The sequence below is a fragment of the Athene cunicularia genome (assembly GCF_003259725.1).
Source record: "Athene cunicularia isolate RWA chromosome 3 unlocalized genomic scaffold, athCun1 chr3_part1, whole genome shotgun sequence".
Classification (NCBI taxonomy): Eukaryota; Metazoa; Chordata; class Aves; order Strigiformes; family Strigidae; genus Athene; species Athene cunicularia.
Window position 1 is genome coordinate 81021200 of NW_020799097.1, and position 15829 is coordinate 81037028.

General features: G+C 35.1%; 1 protein-coding gene across 3 annotated transcripts in view; it reads right to left on the reverse strand.

Annotated features, from left to right (window-relative positions):
* The window catches only part of SIPA1L2 (signal induced proliferation associated 1 like 2), a 120185-nt gene that overhangs the window by 46408 nt on the left and 57948 nt on the right, over window positions 1–15829 (reverse strand). For 2 of the 3 annotated variants that reach the window (XM_026844914.1, XM_026844912.1), the window contains exons 7-10: window positions 15356–15433; window positions 11514–11671; window positions 9421–9997; window positions 3815–4089 (exon numbers count right to left, since the gene is read on the reverse strand). In XM_026844914.1, coding sequence (XP_026700715.1) covers window positions 3815–4089; window positions 9421–9997; window positions 11514–11671; window positions 15356–15433 — 1088 coding nt within the window. The remainder of the gene's footprint in view (window positions 1–3814; window positions 4090–9420; window positions 9998–11513; window positions 11672–15355; window positions 15434–15829) is intronic. The other variant, XM_026844913.1, reaches the window with a different exon arrangement.

Sequence of the window (15829 nt, forward strand, 5' to 3'; positions counted from 1 at the left end):
TGAGAATGATTTGTGGGTAAGCTAACATAAAAAAAAAAATCAAGTCAAGAACTTGATTAAAGATCACTTCAGCTGATATTTTTTCAAGGTACTGAGACTGCTTTGGAAACACCCTTGCACACTTGAAACTCATTTTCATTTGAAGGGTATAATTCCCAAGACACTCCATGGCACTCATGTCCTATCTGTGTAAACTCACTTCAGAATTTGATCCCAGCAAGGAAACACTGCTAATAATCGACCTAAAGGAAACTCCTCATTGCTTCATACTCCTAAAGCCCAGCAGACAGAGCTAAGCAGAAACTACTCTTTCAAGCAGTGGAGATCAGGTAATTATCTTAATAAATGAAAGATTATTAATAAAATGATACATAGGTATTTTCATGAAAATATGAAATAACTTTTTTCTGCTAAAATTATATTATTGTAAACGTGCATCAACTATTAATGCAACTGATTCTTGTAGAAACAAAGGTGAATGTATTTTTCTATCTATGCACTGTAGACAAAAACTTAGTGGATGAACTTGAAATGACAGATTATGGCATTTAAAGTAAAAATGTTCTATAAACTACCAATACCTACTCTGAGAAATAAGGCTGAAATACAGAGGCAAAACAACCCAGCTGCCGGAAGATCATATGCTCTGTGAGATGAGTCAAACTTTTCAGGTACTTATTTCAGCCTCCAAATCGACTGCTCTACATGTCAGATAGACTGAAGTATCATTTTAGAACACAATCTCTAAAACCAGCTGTGAATTAAAGAGATAATTATTGGAAGTGTACATGTGAAGCTTTCTCCTGCTTTTGAACCACCATTTTCCCAGACATGTGGATCAAGGACTGACTCCAACTTTGAAGGAAATGATCTGTATGTCTGGTTTGAGTGTTATTTGATAATTATTAGGACTACTTGACAGTAGAAAAGTTCTCTCCTGATGAGCTGACACACCTGCCTTAACTGTTGCTCACAGATACATGTTGGAAACCACTCACAAAGACCTGATTCTATCCTATATAGCCACATATGGATTCTTCAAGGACAGTGACATTTCTTGTCATCAAATGAAAGTGAAGTGGATTATAGTTCTCCAGATACTCCTGTTCTACATCCAAATCTACTGCCTGTAAATTTCTGGGTAAACCAGATATCAGAGTACAAGAGAGACATGAATATACTGGAGCAAGTCCAGCAAAGGGCTACAAAGATGATAAAGGGATCAGAGCATCTGAAACCCAAGAAGAAGCTGAGAACACTGGAATTGTTCAGCCGGGGAAAGAGAAGGCTCAGGAGGAATCTTATGGATATATATAAATACCTGATGGGGTGATGTGTAAAAAAGACAACAGGGTAAGACTCTTCAGATTTATATACAGTGAAAGCACAGAAGGCAAGGTGAACAAATTGAAATACAGGAAATTCCATTTAAGTAAAAATATTTGTTACTTTAAGGATGATCAACCACTGGAACTGAAGTTGTGGAGTCTCCATCCTTGGAGATATTCAAAACCCAGTGAACATGCCCTTGGGCAACCTGCTCTAGTTCACCTTGCTTTGAGCAATGGGGTTGGGTTCAATGATCTTCAGAGGTCCCTTGTCCCTTCCAACCTCAACTATTCTCTGTTTTTATGACTCTGCAAGATAAGACATTGCAGATGGCTGAGAGAAGCAACTGAGTAGGAGACAGGGAGATGGATTTGTACAAGTTTTAACAAGTAAGTAGCTGTGATAGACTATCTTCCTTCTCCTTTTCTTTTTTTACTTTTTACTTTTTATCTCCTTTACTTTTTACTTTTATCTTTTACCCTTCTGCCTTCTCCTCATTCCCCAGCTCATTAACATATTTTACAAATTATGTCATAGGTCATGTTTGACAATGGAAACTCTCAGTCTCGTCACCTGATAAGTATATTGCTTTCTGTCTGCTCTGTTTAGATTATGAACATTTGGAGAAGGCAAGCTCAAAACTCTCTGGATATTAGATCCCTTTCAAGTTAGGCAATCAAAATCACTAATCAGATTTTGCTGATGTAAAGGGGAAAATTAGGAGCTTTCTGTTTCAGGGAGAAATTGTTATTTGAGAGAAAGAGTCATTAATGACAATTTCTTTTTTTATACTAGAGATGAGGCTGAAAAGAACATAAACATAAATGCTTTGGTGTTTTTCATATTTTAGAATAGAAACACAGTTTAAAAAAATTCATTTTCCTTAGTAATTAGTCACACAGTTTTAAAAATGCAAAAAATTTATAAACAAGAACAGCTTTTGCAGATTTTTCCCAGTTTGGTGGCACTCATTTAAAACTCCTCCTACACATAGACTGAGTGCCATGTATCACACTGATTTGGGATTTTAACATTTTATTTCTAAAAATGTATCAAAGAAGATATAAACAATTCATACAGTATGTATTTTTCCATCATGACCTATAAAATACACGTTTTTACCTTCAATATAATAGGATCAGCTCATTAGGCTCATATTCTGTAAACAGCTTGGAAATGTATACCAAACAAGCCAGTGAAAATTCATACCCAGAAGCAGATGGTGAGAATAGCAAAGCTAAGCAAAGTGAGGCTTAATTGCAAATTCTATCCAACTAAGCAAAACGGTGGTATTCTACATTCACAGGCATTTTCCTCAGAAGGAACCCAACACATCAACATGCAGGTTGAGGCAGGGGAGGGCACTTCTGTGTCATTCATCAGGCCAATGACTACTTGGAGAATTGCCACCAATTAAACAGTATTCGTGTACAGTTGGCACCAACTTCATAGTACTGCACGCTACGTAAAATTTTATGGCTTGTTGTCTTGCCAAAAGCAACACATCTAATGTTTTTTCTGTTAAATTAAAAATCAACAGGAGATTTAAAGTTGGCCTTCTACAAGAAGACAATTAATTCCATTTACTCTGGTACAGTTCTCATTTAGAAAAAGCCAATTTAACAGTGCCTAGCTAGACAAGGTATGTGAGAAATTAAATCACATTATTTTAAAGTTTTAAATTTTCCCTACTTCTTCTCTACCTAATAATATTTAAAAACAGAGAGAAGAACAAAAATCTTCCTGTCACCAAAAAAGGAATACTGAAGAAAGAAAACTGCATTTCATCCCTGAATGGTACAGTCAGTATAACAATCTTTATTAAAGTCTTTTTCCAAGTGTATGAGCATTTAGTTCATGTTGCAGCAGGATTTCTTTGTTCTAACTGATTATTTCATTGATCTAATCCCCTATTTAATATTACTAAATTAGATATCTGTATAAAATGAGGAGAACTCCAAGACTTGGTACCATATATGTCCAGAACTCAGTATGTCATTACTTTTGTTAAAATTTCAACATAAGAAAAGATAAAACAAATATTTTTCAATACTCAGGTGTCAGAGAAATGTCAAAGACAGACAAGGTACAGTTTTCAGAGAATGATTCCCAATTTTTAGATTTAGTATTAAAATATAAAATTCTCCTGTGAAAGAAGTCACATCAGCTTTCATAACAGCTCAGTCATGATGCACTAAAGTTTACTTCTTACTCTTTCAAAGACATATGAAAGTAAATTCTCCATTAAATTTCTTACAGGATCCCATTTTATCTTCTATTACAAGTCAATAGGGGTTTTGGGCAAAAGAGACTCAATAATATTGTCACCAAACATGAGAGACAATATCCATTTCCTGGGGGCCTCCAATAAAAGAGCCATCATATAAGCAGTAGCAGAGGAAAAAAAAAAACAAAAAACCCCCCACAAAACAAACAAAAACCAACAGAAAAAACAAATGTCACATTGAGAACTGTTGCTTGTTACCTTCTAGGCGCTCCATCCTCGTGTGGTTGAATAATGACCACTTTTACTGTCACTGATGTACGTAAGAGGTCAATCATTTGTTCATGAGTCAAAGTTGCCACAGCCACTTTACAGATCTCAACCAGGCGGCTCCCTTGCCTTAGGCCTGCCTTCCATGCAAAACCAAAGGGCTCCACATCTGCCACTATCCCTTCGAAGTTCACATGGAATCCAAGTTGGCCCAACCCATTTCTCCGAAGGGTCATTTCTGTGGTTTCACATCCTCTGGTCACTATCTAAAGAAGTATCAGATTGTTACACTATTGTCAGGGCATTCACTTCTTTGGACACACAAACAGATCTATTTTCAAACACAATAAAGCTATGTGTATCTTTAATATACTAATACAAACAATTATTTTAACATTTGTGGTTGAATGAAGGTTTCTGAATAAGACAAAACGAACATTTCACAATGCTAAAAATCTTAGATCCCCAGAGCAACCAGCTGACTCGTGTTGAGTTCCTGCCCTCTTGCCCAACATCAACACAATACTATTTACATCTTATTGAAAACTTAACAGCTGCGTTAGTTTCAAAACACAAAGCAAGCAAAATGCTGTCCTGTCAGTTGCTGCATTCTTGGCTGACTGACTGAAGGTGTGCAAGCATTTTTTCTTCAGTATTAGACAGTATTAAACTTGAGATATAACATGAGCCAAATTGAGTGAAGTGTTTGAGTTCTAGCAGCATTTCTTCCTCAAGAAGCATAGTCATGAAGATAGTTTTGATTTAATTTGCCCTGTCAGATTCCTAATGACCACCATGTCCAGATGTGGACATCACTAAAACAGGATAAGTTTTCATGTCACTAGGAAGTTTACAAACAAAAAAATTATTTTCTTCATATTCAATGAAAAGTAATTCTATCATTACACGAGTAGCCAAAATCCTTCAAGTTCAGACTTTGCTAAGCAGACTTATTTCTGTGTAACAACTTCTCAACAGTTTTGTTCAGTCATACAAAAGTGTGTATGCTGGGATACTGCACCAGACTCAGAAGGCCAAATACTAGTCCAGATTACAAGGTAAATTTGTGAGTTACCCTAACATTCCCTTCTGCCAGTGTCACAAAAGCAGTCTGTATTTTAGCTCCATTAGTATAATTAGAACAAAAACTTAACCACTGTGAAACAACATTATCAAAAATCTTTGTTCATAACACATATCATTCAAAGATCTCACACTCCATCAAGGCAAGTATCTGCCCTTTAAAGATGCATATGTTATGGTACAGATCAAGGGATCTTCCCAAGGTCACACTGCATTAAGAGCAGTTCCACAGTGTACTTTGTTCCACAAGGGTGTTTACACTGTTTACAGATGGTTTTAGCATGCATTACAAAAATACATGCATTACTCGACTTCAGGCATCTAATTTAAGGTGCTTAAGTTAGGAGGCTAGTGTCTGTATAGTCAGGTGTATAGGATAGGTCTTTGCAAAGGTTATTTTATAGCTTGAGCTTAATTCAGAAGGCTATTTTGGAAGAGTTATTCTCCTCCTCCATTGTCTATCTGAGCCAGAATCTGGGCAGCCTAGCTCACTAGTTGTGTGCTTCCCACAGAAGCACAACCCAAGCTAATTCAGGGCTGCATGGTGAGGGAGCAGAACTGTGCAGCTAACGACATGTTGGCACTTTGGGTAAAGCTGTGACAAAACCACTCCTTTCAATACCCAAGTCAGATACAGTAGGCTTGGTGCAGTTCCATGGGAGGTTTAAAGTGATCTCAGACCCTATGACCACTACGCTGTCCCTTGTATCACATTAGCACTTGTCCAGTCATGCAGACAGATCAGAGATATGATACAGCTGAAGAACAGAGTGGCTTTTAAAATAGTGTTCCAAAGGGTTGGCAGGCAGAGAATGGATAGGACTGTCTCCTTCACTGGCAACTATTATGAAAGTACGTCTCCATCATGGACAAAGGAACTTCACTCATAGCAAATATTAACCTTAAGTTAATTTCATAGCTTCATTTTTACACTTCCTGTTAAACAAATGTTTTGTCCAAGTCTGTTACAGAGTCAGGGATGAGAGGCCTAACTTCTACTCCCTTCCCAGTCCAATGGCTGGGCTGACTGGAAAAGCTTTGGAGTATTATTCTGTCTGCAACTTGGTCAGTGGTGCCTTAGTAAGTTTTAAAGCAGTATTGTTTTTAGAGAATATTTCTATATGATTATCTGTCACTCATCAGAAAAAAATAGAATTTGCACACATGAGAACAAAGTGCCACAAACCCATGAGTTACTCTAACCTTGCTGATCTGAGGGAGCTGGTCCATGCTCATGCTATTAACCTGCAGCAAACTCAAAGTAATGAAATACAGTTAGCCCCCATTTATTAAGGGCTAATCTTAACTGAGCAGTGAAACATCGGAGAAAGATCTTGCAAGGATCTGATATTCTGAGAATCGTTGCCTGGCAAATTTAGGCTACTTAAACTGTAGCACTTTGACTTCATAAACCTTCTAGTTACTTCTGAAGATGTAGGCTTCAAAGTTAAAATGTGAAAGTCATTCCTGAGATGTCCAAAATGTACTCTGGAGGTTTTGTTTACAAAATCGTGTTTTGGGTCTTCCTATTAAAAAAACCCAGCTATTTGTCATAATTCAACTCTGAGATTTTAGTATCTTTTAGAAGCTTTCCATTTTAAACAGAACTTCCTGTTGTGTTTATAACTGTGCATATAGTATTAGAGCTATATGGCATGTTGAAAGCACTAAGCTTTAACTTTTTTTTTCAGTTCTGAGGTTCATCTTCAGTCATGATTAGTTTTCCACAAGACTCATAATTTGTGAACTAGATAAGTGAAAATGAAATTTTCAGCTCTTTATTAGTTTCCCTACACTTCTGTCACACGTTTCTAAAATATATACAATATTTAGTCATGCAGTGAAAAGTAGAACATGCTATTAGTCAGGAGCCCAGGTGAGGGATGGAATTGTATCCTTATGAAACTACACAATATTCTTCTGGGGGGCAGAGACCTCTTTGTCATTATGTCATAATTGTAGAGTACTACAGAATGAATGCACCAGCCAAAGTATATGGTTTTCCCCAACTCAGAGCACTCAAAATCTCTTCTTCAAGTGAGTTAAATATTCAAAGGTTAAAAGAGAAGGAAGACAAACATTTCTGCCAAAGATCAATGTATTCTCAATGGAAAGGATTCCAGATCAAGTCCTCCAGAAGTATATCCCCTAAAAGGTGACACTGTGTGTTACATAGTAATGTCACATAAAATATAGTGCTGCTCCGCTTCAAAATAGGTCATTCTGCTTACTTGGTTGCTGTTCTACTGAACATGTGAAATTAAAAGACAGAGATCTTTTAAGTCCCATGAAGAAGGTGAAGACTTTTTAAAGTCAGATTCTTGTCTAAAGATCCACGCAGGGCTTTTGTTTAATCTTATATCACTCTGTCATTGTCTGTTATCCAAAAGCTCAGAACAACTGCTTTTTCTGCCTTCAAACACAGCTCATCAAGTTAATCTATAGTTTGCTTTTGCTGCTCTTTCTACTTTATATCATTATATATCCTCCCCATCAAATACAGAGCGGACTAGATTGACAAATCCCAGCTCTTTTTTTAGTCTTGAACTGATCTTTTTCATTCAAATCAAAATTTCAGTCTCAGCTTTTCATATCTTTGCTTTATCTGAATATTCAGATAGGTTTCCTATTCATATGCATGATTTAAACCCAGGGAATAAAATGCAGTTATTTCTCTGACAATCTCATTTAATAACTGCAACATTTTACTCACAGGTTTTAGGAAATGCTTTTACTAGTGACTGAAAAGGGTTAATCATCTGGTCACTGAAGTTTGATATCACATCACAATTTGAGATTTAGTCTTTAAAATTTGCTGGCACATGTGGTTGTTGACCTTAGCTGTGTTCTGAGTCACTTAAAAGGTTTTTAAAGGGTGCATATGAAGTGTGCATTCAGAGTTTTAAATACGTTTTAGTGCTTATGATGGTCATCTCTGAGCTTCTATATCAAAATGTATATCATGACTGTTTAGAAAGCATTCAACATCATAAAACAACTAGGGAATAACATTGATAGGCAGCTTTCAAAAGAGAGGAAGAACCAGAGGAAAAGGATAAAAATATGAGGTAAGAAACAGAGATTGAAATTTTTGAAACAAATAATGACAGCTAATTCTTTTAAGCAATGTGAAAGTTGGATAGGTGGCAGTGAAAGAGCGAAGGCAGCCAGAGTTCATTGGAATAGATACTTGAAGCTAATATTTGGGTTAACATGACAGTAATTGATGCTAAATGTTTGAGGCTGAAAGCCAATTTGTCATCATTTAACCCAAAATCTGACACTAAAAAAAGAGGTACTATTTAAGTAAATATAGATAACTATTTCATTCTGTGTTTTTAGTTAGTGAATTTTAAAGATCCATCCTCAGCAACTGGATACTTCCATGTTCTGTAAAACCAAAGTGAAAAACAACAAAAGAAACTGTCGTCACTGATGACAGCAGAAGTTTTCACTAGAACTTTAAATCTTGTCTTCCATCTGTGTTAAGCAATACCTATTGTTCATTTAACAGTACTTAATAGGAGTGAACTATGCGTACTCTATTTTTCAGAAGGAAAATATCTAAGGAAAATGAAACTGAAGACATCAGTGAAAATGGTAATAGTGGAAAGAAGAGATTAAATACATTAATCTAATGAAAGATTAATTGTACTTTGGAAGAAAAAGGTTATTATTTAGAGCATGATATTGAGCAATGCTAAATGTGACTGCAGGACTACAGAGGCTCTAAAACATCAGCTGCAATCCAACTGTTCCAGTGTAAAAATGGCAAGCATAATGATTTCTTTTCAGTACTGGGCTTTCTAATATAAACAAAACTGAGACCATCTAGATCACTTAAATTACGATCAAAGGGCAAAGCATAACCACATGAATTAGATGCATCAGCACTTTTCCTTGGCATTCCTGTCAGTTCATTTGTATTGACTGAAATAGTTATTGGACAGTTGTGCTAACAGGGTCATCAAGCATTTGAAAAGCTTTATCCAGTCAGCTGTAAAAACTGGCATTAATTGGTCTAGTTTTCTTTACTTCCTGCAGTTGCTCAGTACAGAGGAACAAGTCAGCAGAATCACTTATATAAATTTTTCTGCTATTATTCACATGGGTTATTATAAAAAGTCCAAGTGTGTGTATTTTACACATTAAGTTTTTGTATATTTTTAAATTAAGGTCTATTTCTACCTACAAAGGTGTGATATGAAAACAGGCTACAGCAAAAGAAGACAAAAGCTTAGCCTTTCAATCCTGATTTCAACACTGAAATCATCCATGGCCTTGGGCAAGTCTATCAGATTACTGGTATCAGATTCCTCATCCCTGAAAATGGGTTGATAGCACTTATCCCATATGCTGTTGTGGCGATTATTGTCTGTAATGCTCCCTGAAGACTGAAAACACTCCTGAATTATAAACACAGGACATCTGTAATTATATCTCAAAGGAGATGTAGATAAGTAACTAACTCTTCATTAAAAAATTTGGAATTCCACTTTATAAACTGTACTTACTTCAAGTCTTTGAACAATTTCTCTGATGTCTTCAGTACTATTATCTGCTGCAGACAGAAGAATACATTCTCCTCTTTCATAAAATATTTTGATGCTCATTAATCCAGACGTCCATCCAATAACATCTCTGCAGGAGCAGTTGAACACAACGTTTTTTGATTCCTTTTCAATCAACATGATAAACTCATTGGAGATTCCAAGGAGACATTCAATGTCAGCAGACTGGCCAAAATCTCGTGCAATTACATTCCACATAATCGCTCCAACACTGAAGAGATGTGCATCTTTCCTTGGTTTAACTTTTTCCTTTTTTTTTGCTCCTAAAGTAATAAAGCTAAACTTTGCTGAAGTATCCACTGTAGCTGTGGTAACGAAATTTTCTGCCAGATCTTTCAAGTATTCTTGACGTGTCCTTGTGGCCATGGCTCGAAATTTTTCCGACTTATGTGCCGCATTTTCAGCATTAATAACTTTGGCTAAAAGGAAGTCCCTAAAGACCGCTGATTTGGGGAAAGTTACTCCTTTGGGAATGGGTGGACCAAATGGAGGTACATCTTTTGATCGTGAAACACCAACACTAGAAATGGAAAGAAAAAATACAGTGGTTGATTCCTAAAAAAAACCCAGATGATAAGCAGAACTGTGTTCTGTGTAGTCCATTTACACAGTTGGGTTCAGCTTTCACATCTCAATTTTCAGACATTTTAGACACACCATAGAAAACTGATAGGGCTGTCTGATTTAAAATGGCTTTTTTTTTGAAATATATAAAAGACATTATGAATGTATCTTCCTAACACAAAAAATATCAAGGATGATTTCTCTGGGTGTCACTGCATCCTTTCTTTAATGGAAGAAATATAAAAATGCTTTGTGAGATATAAATGAAAAAAGTATTTTTAATTTTTTTTTTTTTTTATGTAAGTCTGACTATCATTTTCAGCTGTTACTCAGTTGCATGATCTTAAAACTAAGAAATATATAAATAGAAACAGAATTCAGTTTAATCCTCAGACATGTTGCTACAATGAAGTGTGAAGACAAAGTATTGGTGTCAAATGTGTTTATAATGAGAGCATTCTGCACCTGTTTAAGTTGCCTACTCTATGTTCATAAGTTTTCAAAATACCTGCAATACTTGATATGGACAGTTCACAGCAAGTTGTGAAATAAATACTTTCTCACTGATACAATTATACCAACAATTGATATCTACATAATGTATTTCAACAGAAAAAGGATTAAAAATACTGTGCAAACTATGTACAGCTACTACTAGTTTGACTGAAATGCAGTCACATTTGGGATGACAGACAGACATTATTTAGTAATAAGAAAAATGTAACTTATGAAATGTCATGTATTATTAAACGCAAAAGAGCTACTGAAACAAAATCAAGTTCTAAAAGATAGCTTAAATTCTAAAAGACAGCTAAAAGATAGTAATATGACCTGATCTCATAATGTACTTTAATTTCATTCTAAACAATAAATTAATAACATTTATACATGCTAAATCTACACCATTATGCTTCAAGTCCCTAACATTATTGTCACAATTCCCAGTCACTTCAGAAGTAGGCTTCCACCCCAGATATCTTGCTAGAATTCCTGATGCAATAACTTAAATGCAAGATTTAAGGTCATCTAAAATTTCCCCAAAAGTTCTCATTAATGTGCTTAAAGGCCATGACTCATCCCAGTGACATACTGTCACATCAGGGATTTACACAGGTTAATAGCCTTCTAAAATATTTTATCTTAAATCACTTTATTTGAAAAAGGAAATGTGCAATACAGATTCTAGATTAATTTGTATTGCTATGTCTGCAAAGATTTTCACTAACTAGTTATATCCCCATTTTGTGCCTAGAAATCAGCAGAGTTTTTCATTTACCCATTTAAGTCTACAAACTGTGCCCCGTAACTCTAGATGTGTGTAAGGGAGACACTGGGGTTTCAAAATCACAGAAAATGTAGCAGAAATTTTAAAACTATATATATAGTATCTCTAGGAAATACAAAAGTGTTAGAAGAGGCAGTTCCATTGTAGTCTTAACAACAAACTTAAATAGTTATAAGGCTCTACTCACCTATAGCATACATTTTCAGTGCAAGGATTATGCACTTTGACTATGACAAATACATGTTGAAAGTGGGAACGAATATTTTTTGGAGTAAAAGGAAGTGCTCCTGGCTCTTGGAAGACAATGGTAACTATGTCATTTCCTATATGCCTTTTCCTTAGCAGCTAGACAAGAAACATGCATTGAAAAATTAGTTATAAAAAAAATAATCACAATTCCTTCATTTTAGCAAAAACCCCAAAACCAAAATAAATGAAGCTTTATTTTTCAGAATTAGCTTTTGATTAATCATATCCTGGATAGCTACAGATAAAGGATGTTGGACTGAACTGCAAAAAAGAGGGACAGGATAGTGGGCTAAGTTCACAAAAATAGTAGTGAGTTTTCTTGCATCCCCACACTAGTTCTGCATTTTTTTCTGCTCATTTCTCCTTTATTCTATGAGAAAAATATATTTCTCTTACTTTAGCACATCACTTTAGCCACAGAAACATGTTACATCACTTAACATTTCTCACTATCCAGAGAACTGTTCATCAGTTCCCTCTTGGCAGTGTAACATTTGCTTCTATATGAAAAATATAATACTGCTTTTCTTTCCCAATAAATCTTCTTTTTCCATGTTTCCATGTTGCATTTTTATTAACTGTTGTCATTAATATTATGATCTTAAGTTTTTTTAAAAATAGATCTATCACGTATACTCATCACCAGTTTTAACAACTGCATACTTGAGGGACAGAGCTGAGACTCATGGAGAAACAATAGATATTAGAAACTCATTAATTAAAAAGTTACTCTTGTAATTGGTAGCTTTTATCATGAAAATATATTTGAGGAATAATTTAAAGTACTAAATCATTGTTAAAGGCTAAAATTCAACAAAAACTACAAAACGTGTCCAGCAATAAAGGATCACTTCTCTCTCTCCCCCCCAAAATCACAGTAAAATGATGTTCACTTCCCTCATGAAAATATATAGTGCCTCTCAAACTTTTTACACTTTTTTCTTAAATACCTTGGTTATAAAACATCTGTGTATATTAACAGATGGAAAAAAGTAGTCTAGCATGTGCTACATTTAAGTCTGCATTGAAAACTAATAGCATACAGACACTCAAAGACTGACCTTAGCTCATGTCTAACTAAAAAGGATACAATAATAAATTTATTTGAAAACTTTATGACAGAACAAGTATAAATTTCTCTATCAAGCTGATTTTACATAACATAATCTTTTTAATAAAAGACTATTTACTTCTATTTTCAGTTCCATTAAAAATTAGTAATTCAGCTACCAAAAAAAAAAAAAGCAAAGTCGCACATGCTAAAGCCTAAGACCCTTAAGTATGTTTCATTATATCTCCTAAAATAACACAAAGGATGCTGTTCTAAAGGTAGTATGAAGGGCCTAAGCCACAATTTTAAAGCACTCAGTATATCTGTATTATTTTAAATATAATCAAAATCCCAAATGCAGATTAAAGAAATAAGACTTCTGATAAAACTTTAAACCAGATATAAAACAAGAAAATACTATTTGGTATAAGTCATGTGGGTCAGTCAAGTTTACAAGTTTTTAAGACTGAAATCAAAATAACTGGCTATTTGAGCAATTTAAGATATATATCCTGTTGCATACAAATTACAGAACAACTAAACCACACGGAACTGATCACAGAACTACGTGTGTCAGGTATACTTTAATTTGCTGAGCTAGTGAACCATACTATTAGATCACAGTAGTGAAGCACAAGTTCATGTTTAGAGGTTATTATTATCTCTCAGGTTGGAATTTACACCACAGTTAAATTTGTAAGAAACCTTCCAATTATGAGGTACAAAGTGATTCATTTCTGCCTTTGTTATAAAACTAACTGCCCAATTACTCCTTCTTGCTATAGTGGTTTATGCCTATGCCTATACATTTCCACAGAACAAAATTATAAAAATTAGAAAGCAACGTCCTGTTTAAAGTTATATTTATTTCTCAAGACAATCATTGTTTTCAAGAATATTTTCTGCTTTTGTAGACCTCTTTAGGAGGTTCTGCTTGCCACCAGGTTGCTTAAGCAAGAATAGCAGTCACTTAATAGGAGGTAAGTTTTTTGAAATGTTTGAAATTTTACTAGCAAAAATAGTATTTTCAAAATAATGGCATTCACATATCCTATTCTTAAACTATCTTTCAAGAGCTTAAACCTCTAAGAGGCACAAAAATAGAAAATACAAAGTCAGGTCATAATTTTTAAGAACCTTACCAAGCTTGCAGAGATCTTACTGACTTCTTCAACATTTTAAAATATAATCAGTGTAACACTGTTATAAATAACTGTCATGCATAAGTGGTCAGTGAACTTCAACATAACACAAAGGCAAAGCACAGTCGTAGCTGTGCGCAGAGTATCACAATGCAAAGAACTTGGAAAGGGAAGAGAAGTAAACTGGGGTGATCTGGAAGATGGAAAGAAGTGCTCTGGATAGGATAAAGGAATAGGAAAAGAATAAAATATTGAATGGAAAAGAAAGAGGGAACACATACTTCCCTGGGAAATGTGAGATAAAGGATAGCATACTGAAAATGAAAAAGGAATTGAAGGAAACTGGAACTAAGCAAAAAGATTTATAAGAAACCCTTTTCTAGATTCCATTCTATAACCTAGATTTTCCTCCCAACTTCTACCTCCTTTTTCAGATTCGCAGTTTCCCCTTCCTCTCCCATTTTGAGATCTGCTCAGGTTTGGGGTTTTGGGGGGGGGTTGTTATTAATTTTTTTTTTAATCTGCCTTTCTAACATACTCTAAAGAGTCTCATGCCAATGCAGAACACAATAGGAACTCTCAACAGAGTGCACAGATTACAGAGAATTATTTACAGTAAGGAAACATCAAACACACTCTGACATCATTCTAGTATCAGTCTAAATTGGCATGGTAGAATTTGAAATTGAACCCAATCAAGTACAATAGGTAGCTAAAAGGAAACCACTGAAGTTTTATGTAATACAACACATGCAAAGGGGAGTCCGGTAAGAAAAATGTTAGAAAAGCAGAATCCATTAATTAAAATTATGTATACCAAATAATAGTTACTATATTAATTTCAAGATTTTAATACTCAATTCTTAATTTTCAGATATGCATCTCAGAAGTACTGTCTTAAAACAGCATATTCATAGGTTATCCCCAGCCATAAAAATCTACCCACTCCTGTGGAATTTTAATTACCTAGTCAAACTGCAAAACAACAAGGAATTCTTGTTGAAACAGCAGTGATATATATTTTTCATTCAATTAAACGATGAAATGTTAAGAGTCAAATATGAAAATATTCAAACTTATTTTTGTAGATTTCTAAAATAAGTGGTTTCAGAAGTTTTATTTTCAATTTGTATTCTTAACCAGTACCAAAATCAGAGACAAATGACAAAAGATATTTCATCAGATCTGGTTAAACCGAGTTTGGTATAACCACGTCTTGTTATCCCAACCATTTTAACACTAGCTTAAATTCAAGTTTATTTCATTATTGCATATCTGTTTCATTTTTAAGCTTTCATTAAATCAGGTGAAAACTGATTATTTGAACTGATTTGGATTAATCAGGTCTGACCATGTGTACACAAGCAGACTGCAAATGTGTGAATGGGAAACTTGCAAGGGAATGATTTGGAAAGGGACACCGTAAAGGTAAAGTTTAAAGGGGAAAGCCTTGAACTATGATTGGAATAAAAGGCCAGTAAAGGAAAAGAAACTGGCCACACCAGGGCTGGTAGTCTTTTCTGTCCTGGGGAAGGAGCAGCTGACTTGAAAGTTCCCAGCCTATGTTGCAGCCAAAATGAAAATTACCTTGCTCTTTGGATCTCCTGCTGGCTCTAAAACTAGAGGGATGTCCTGATCAGGGACCAAGCAGGGCGTAGTTATGTCCTGGAAGAAGCAACAAACAATTCTGGTGTGGCCTATTTCTGGCTCACAGGTATTTGGAATCTAAGCAATGCTCGGTGCTTGCTTATCGAAGATAGTAGTCCTAGATGATGAAGAGTAACTTGATACCTTGCCCAGTCATTACCAAACAAGGGAGACAGGGATAGGATGCAATAAGCTCATTGCTAGTACATACACAATATGCTAGCAAAAAGTAACTATTGAATGGGGGTCTTCATTGCTAATATAACCTAAGAGGAAAATTACCATGGGGTCTAACCTCTCCTTACTTGAGTATGTAGAATTAGTGAGCCGAACCCTGAAGAGACAAACAACATTCATATTCCACAGCACCTGTAAGTCTCTCTCTGCCTTGAGCACAACTGATGCAACTGTATC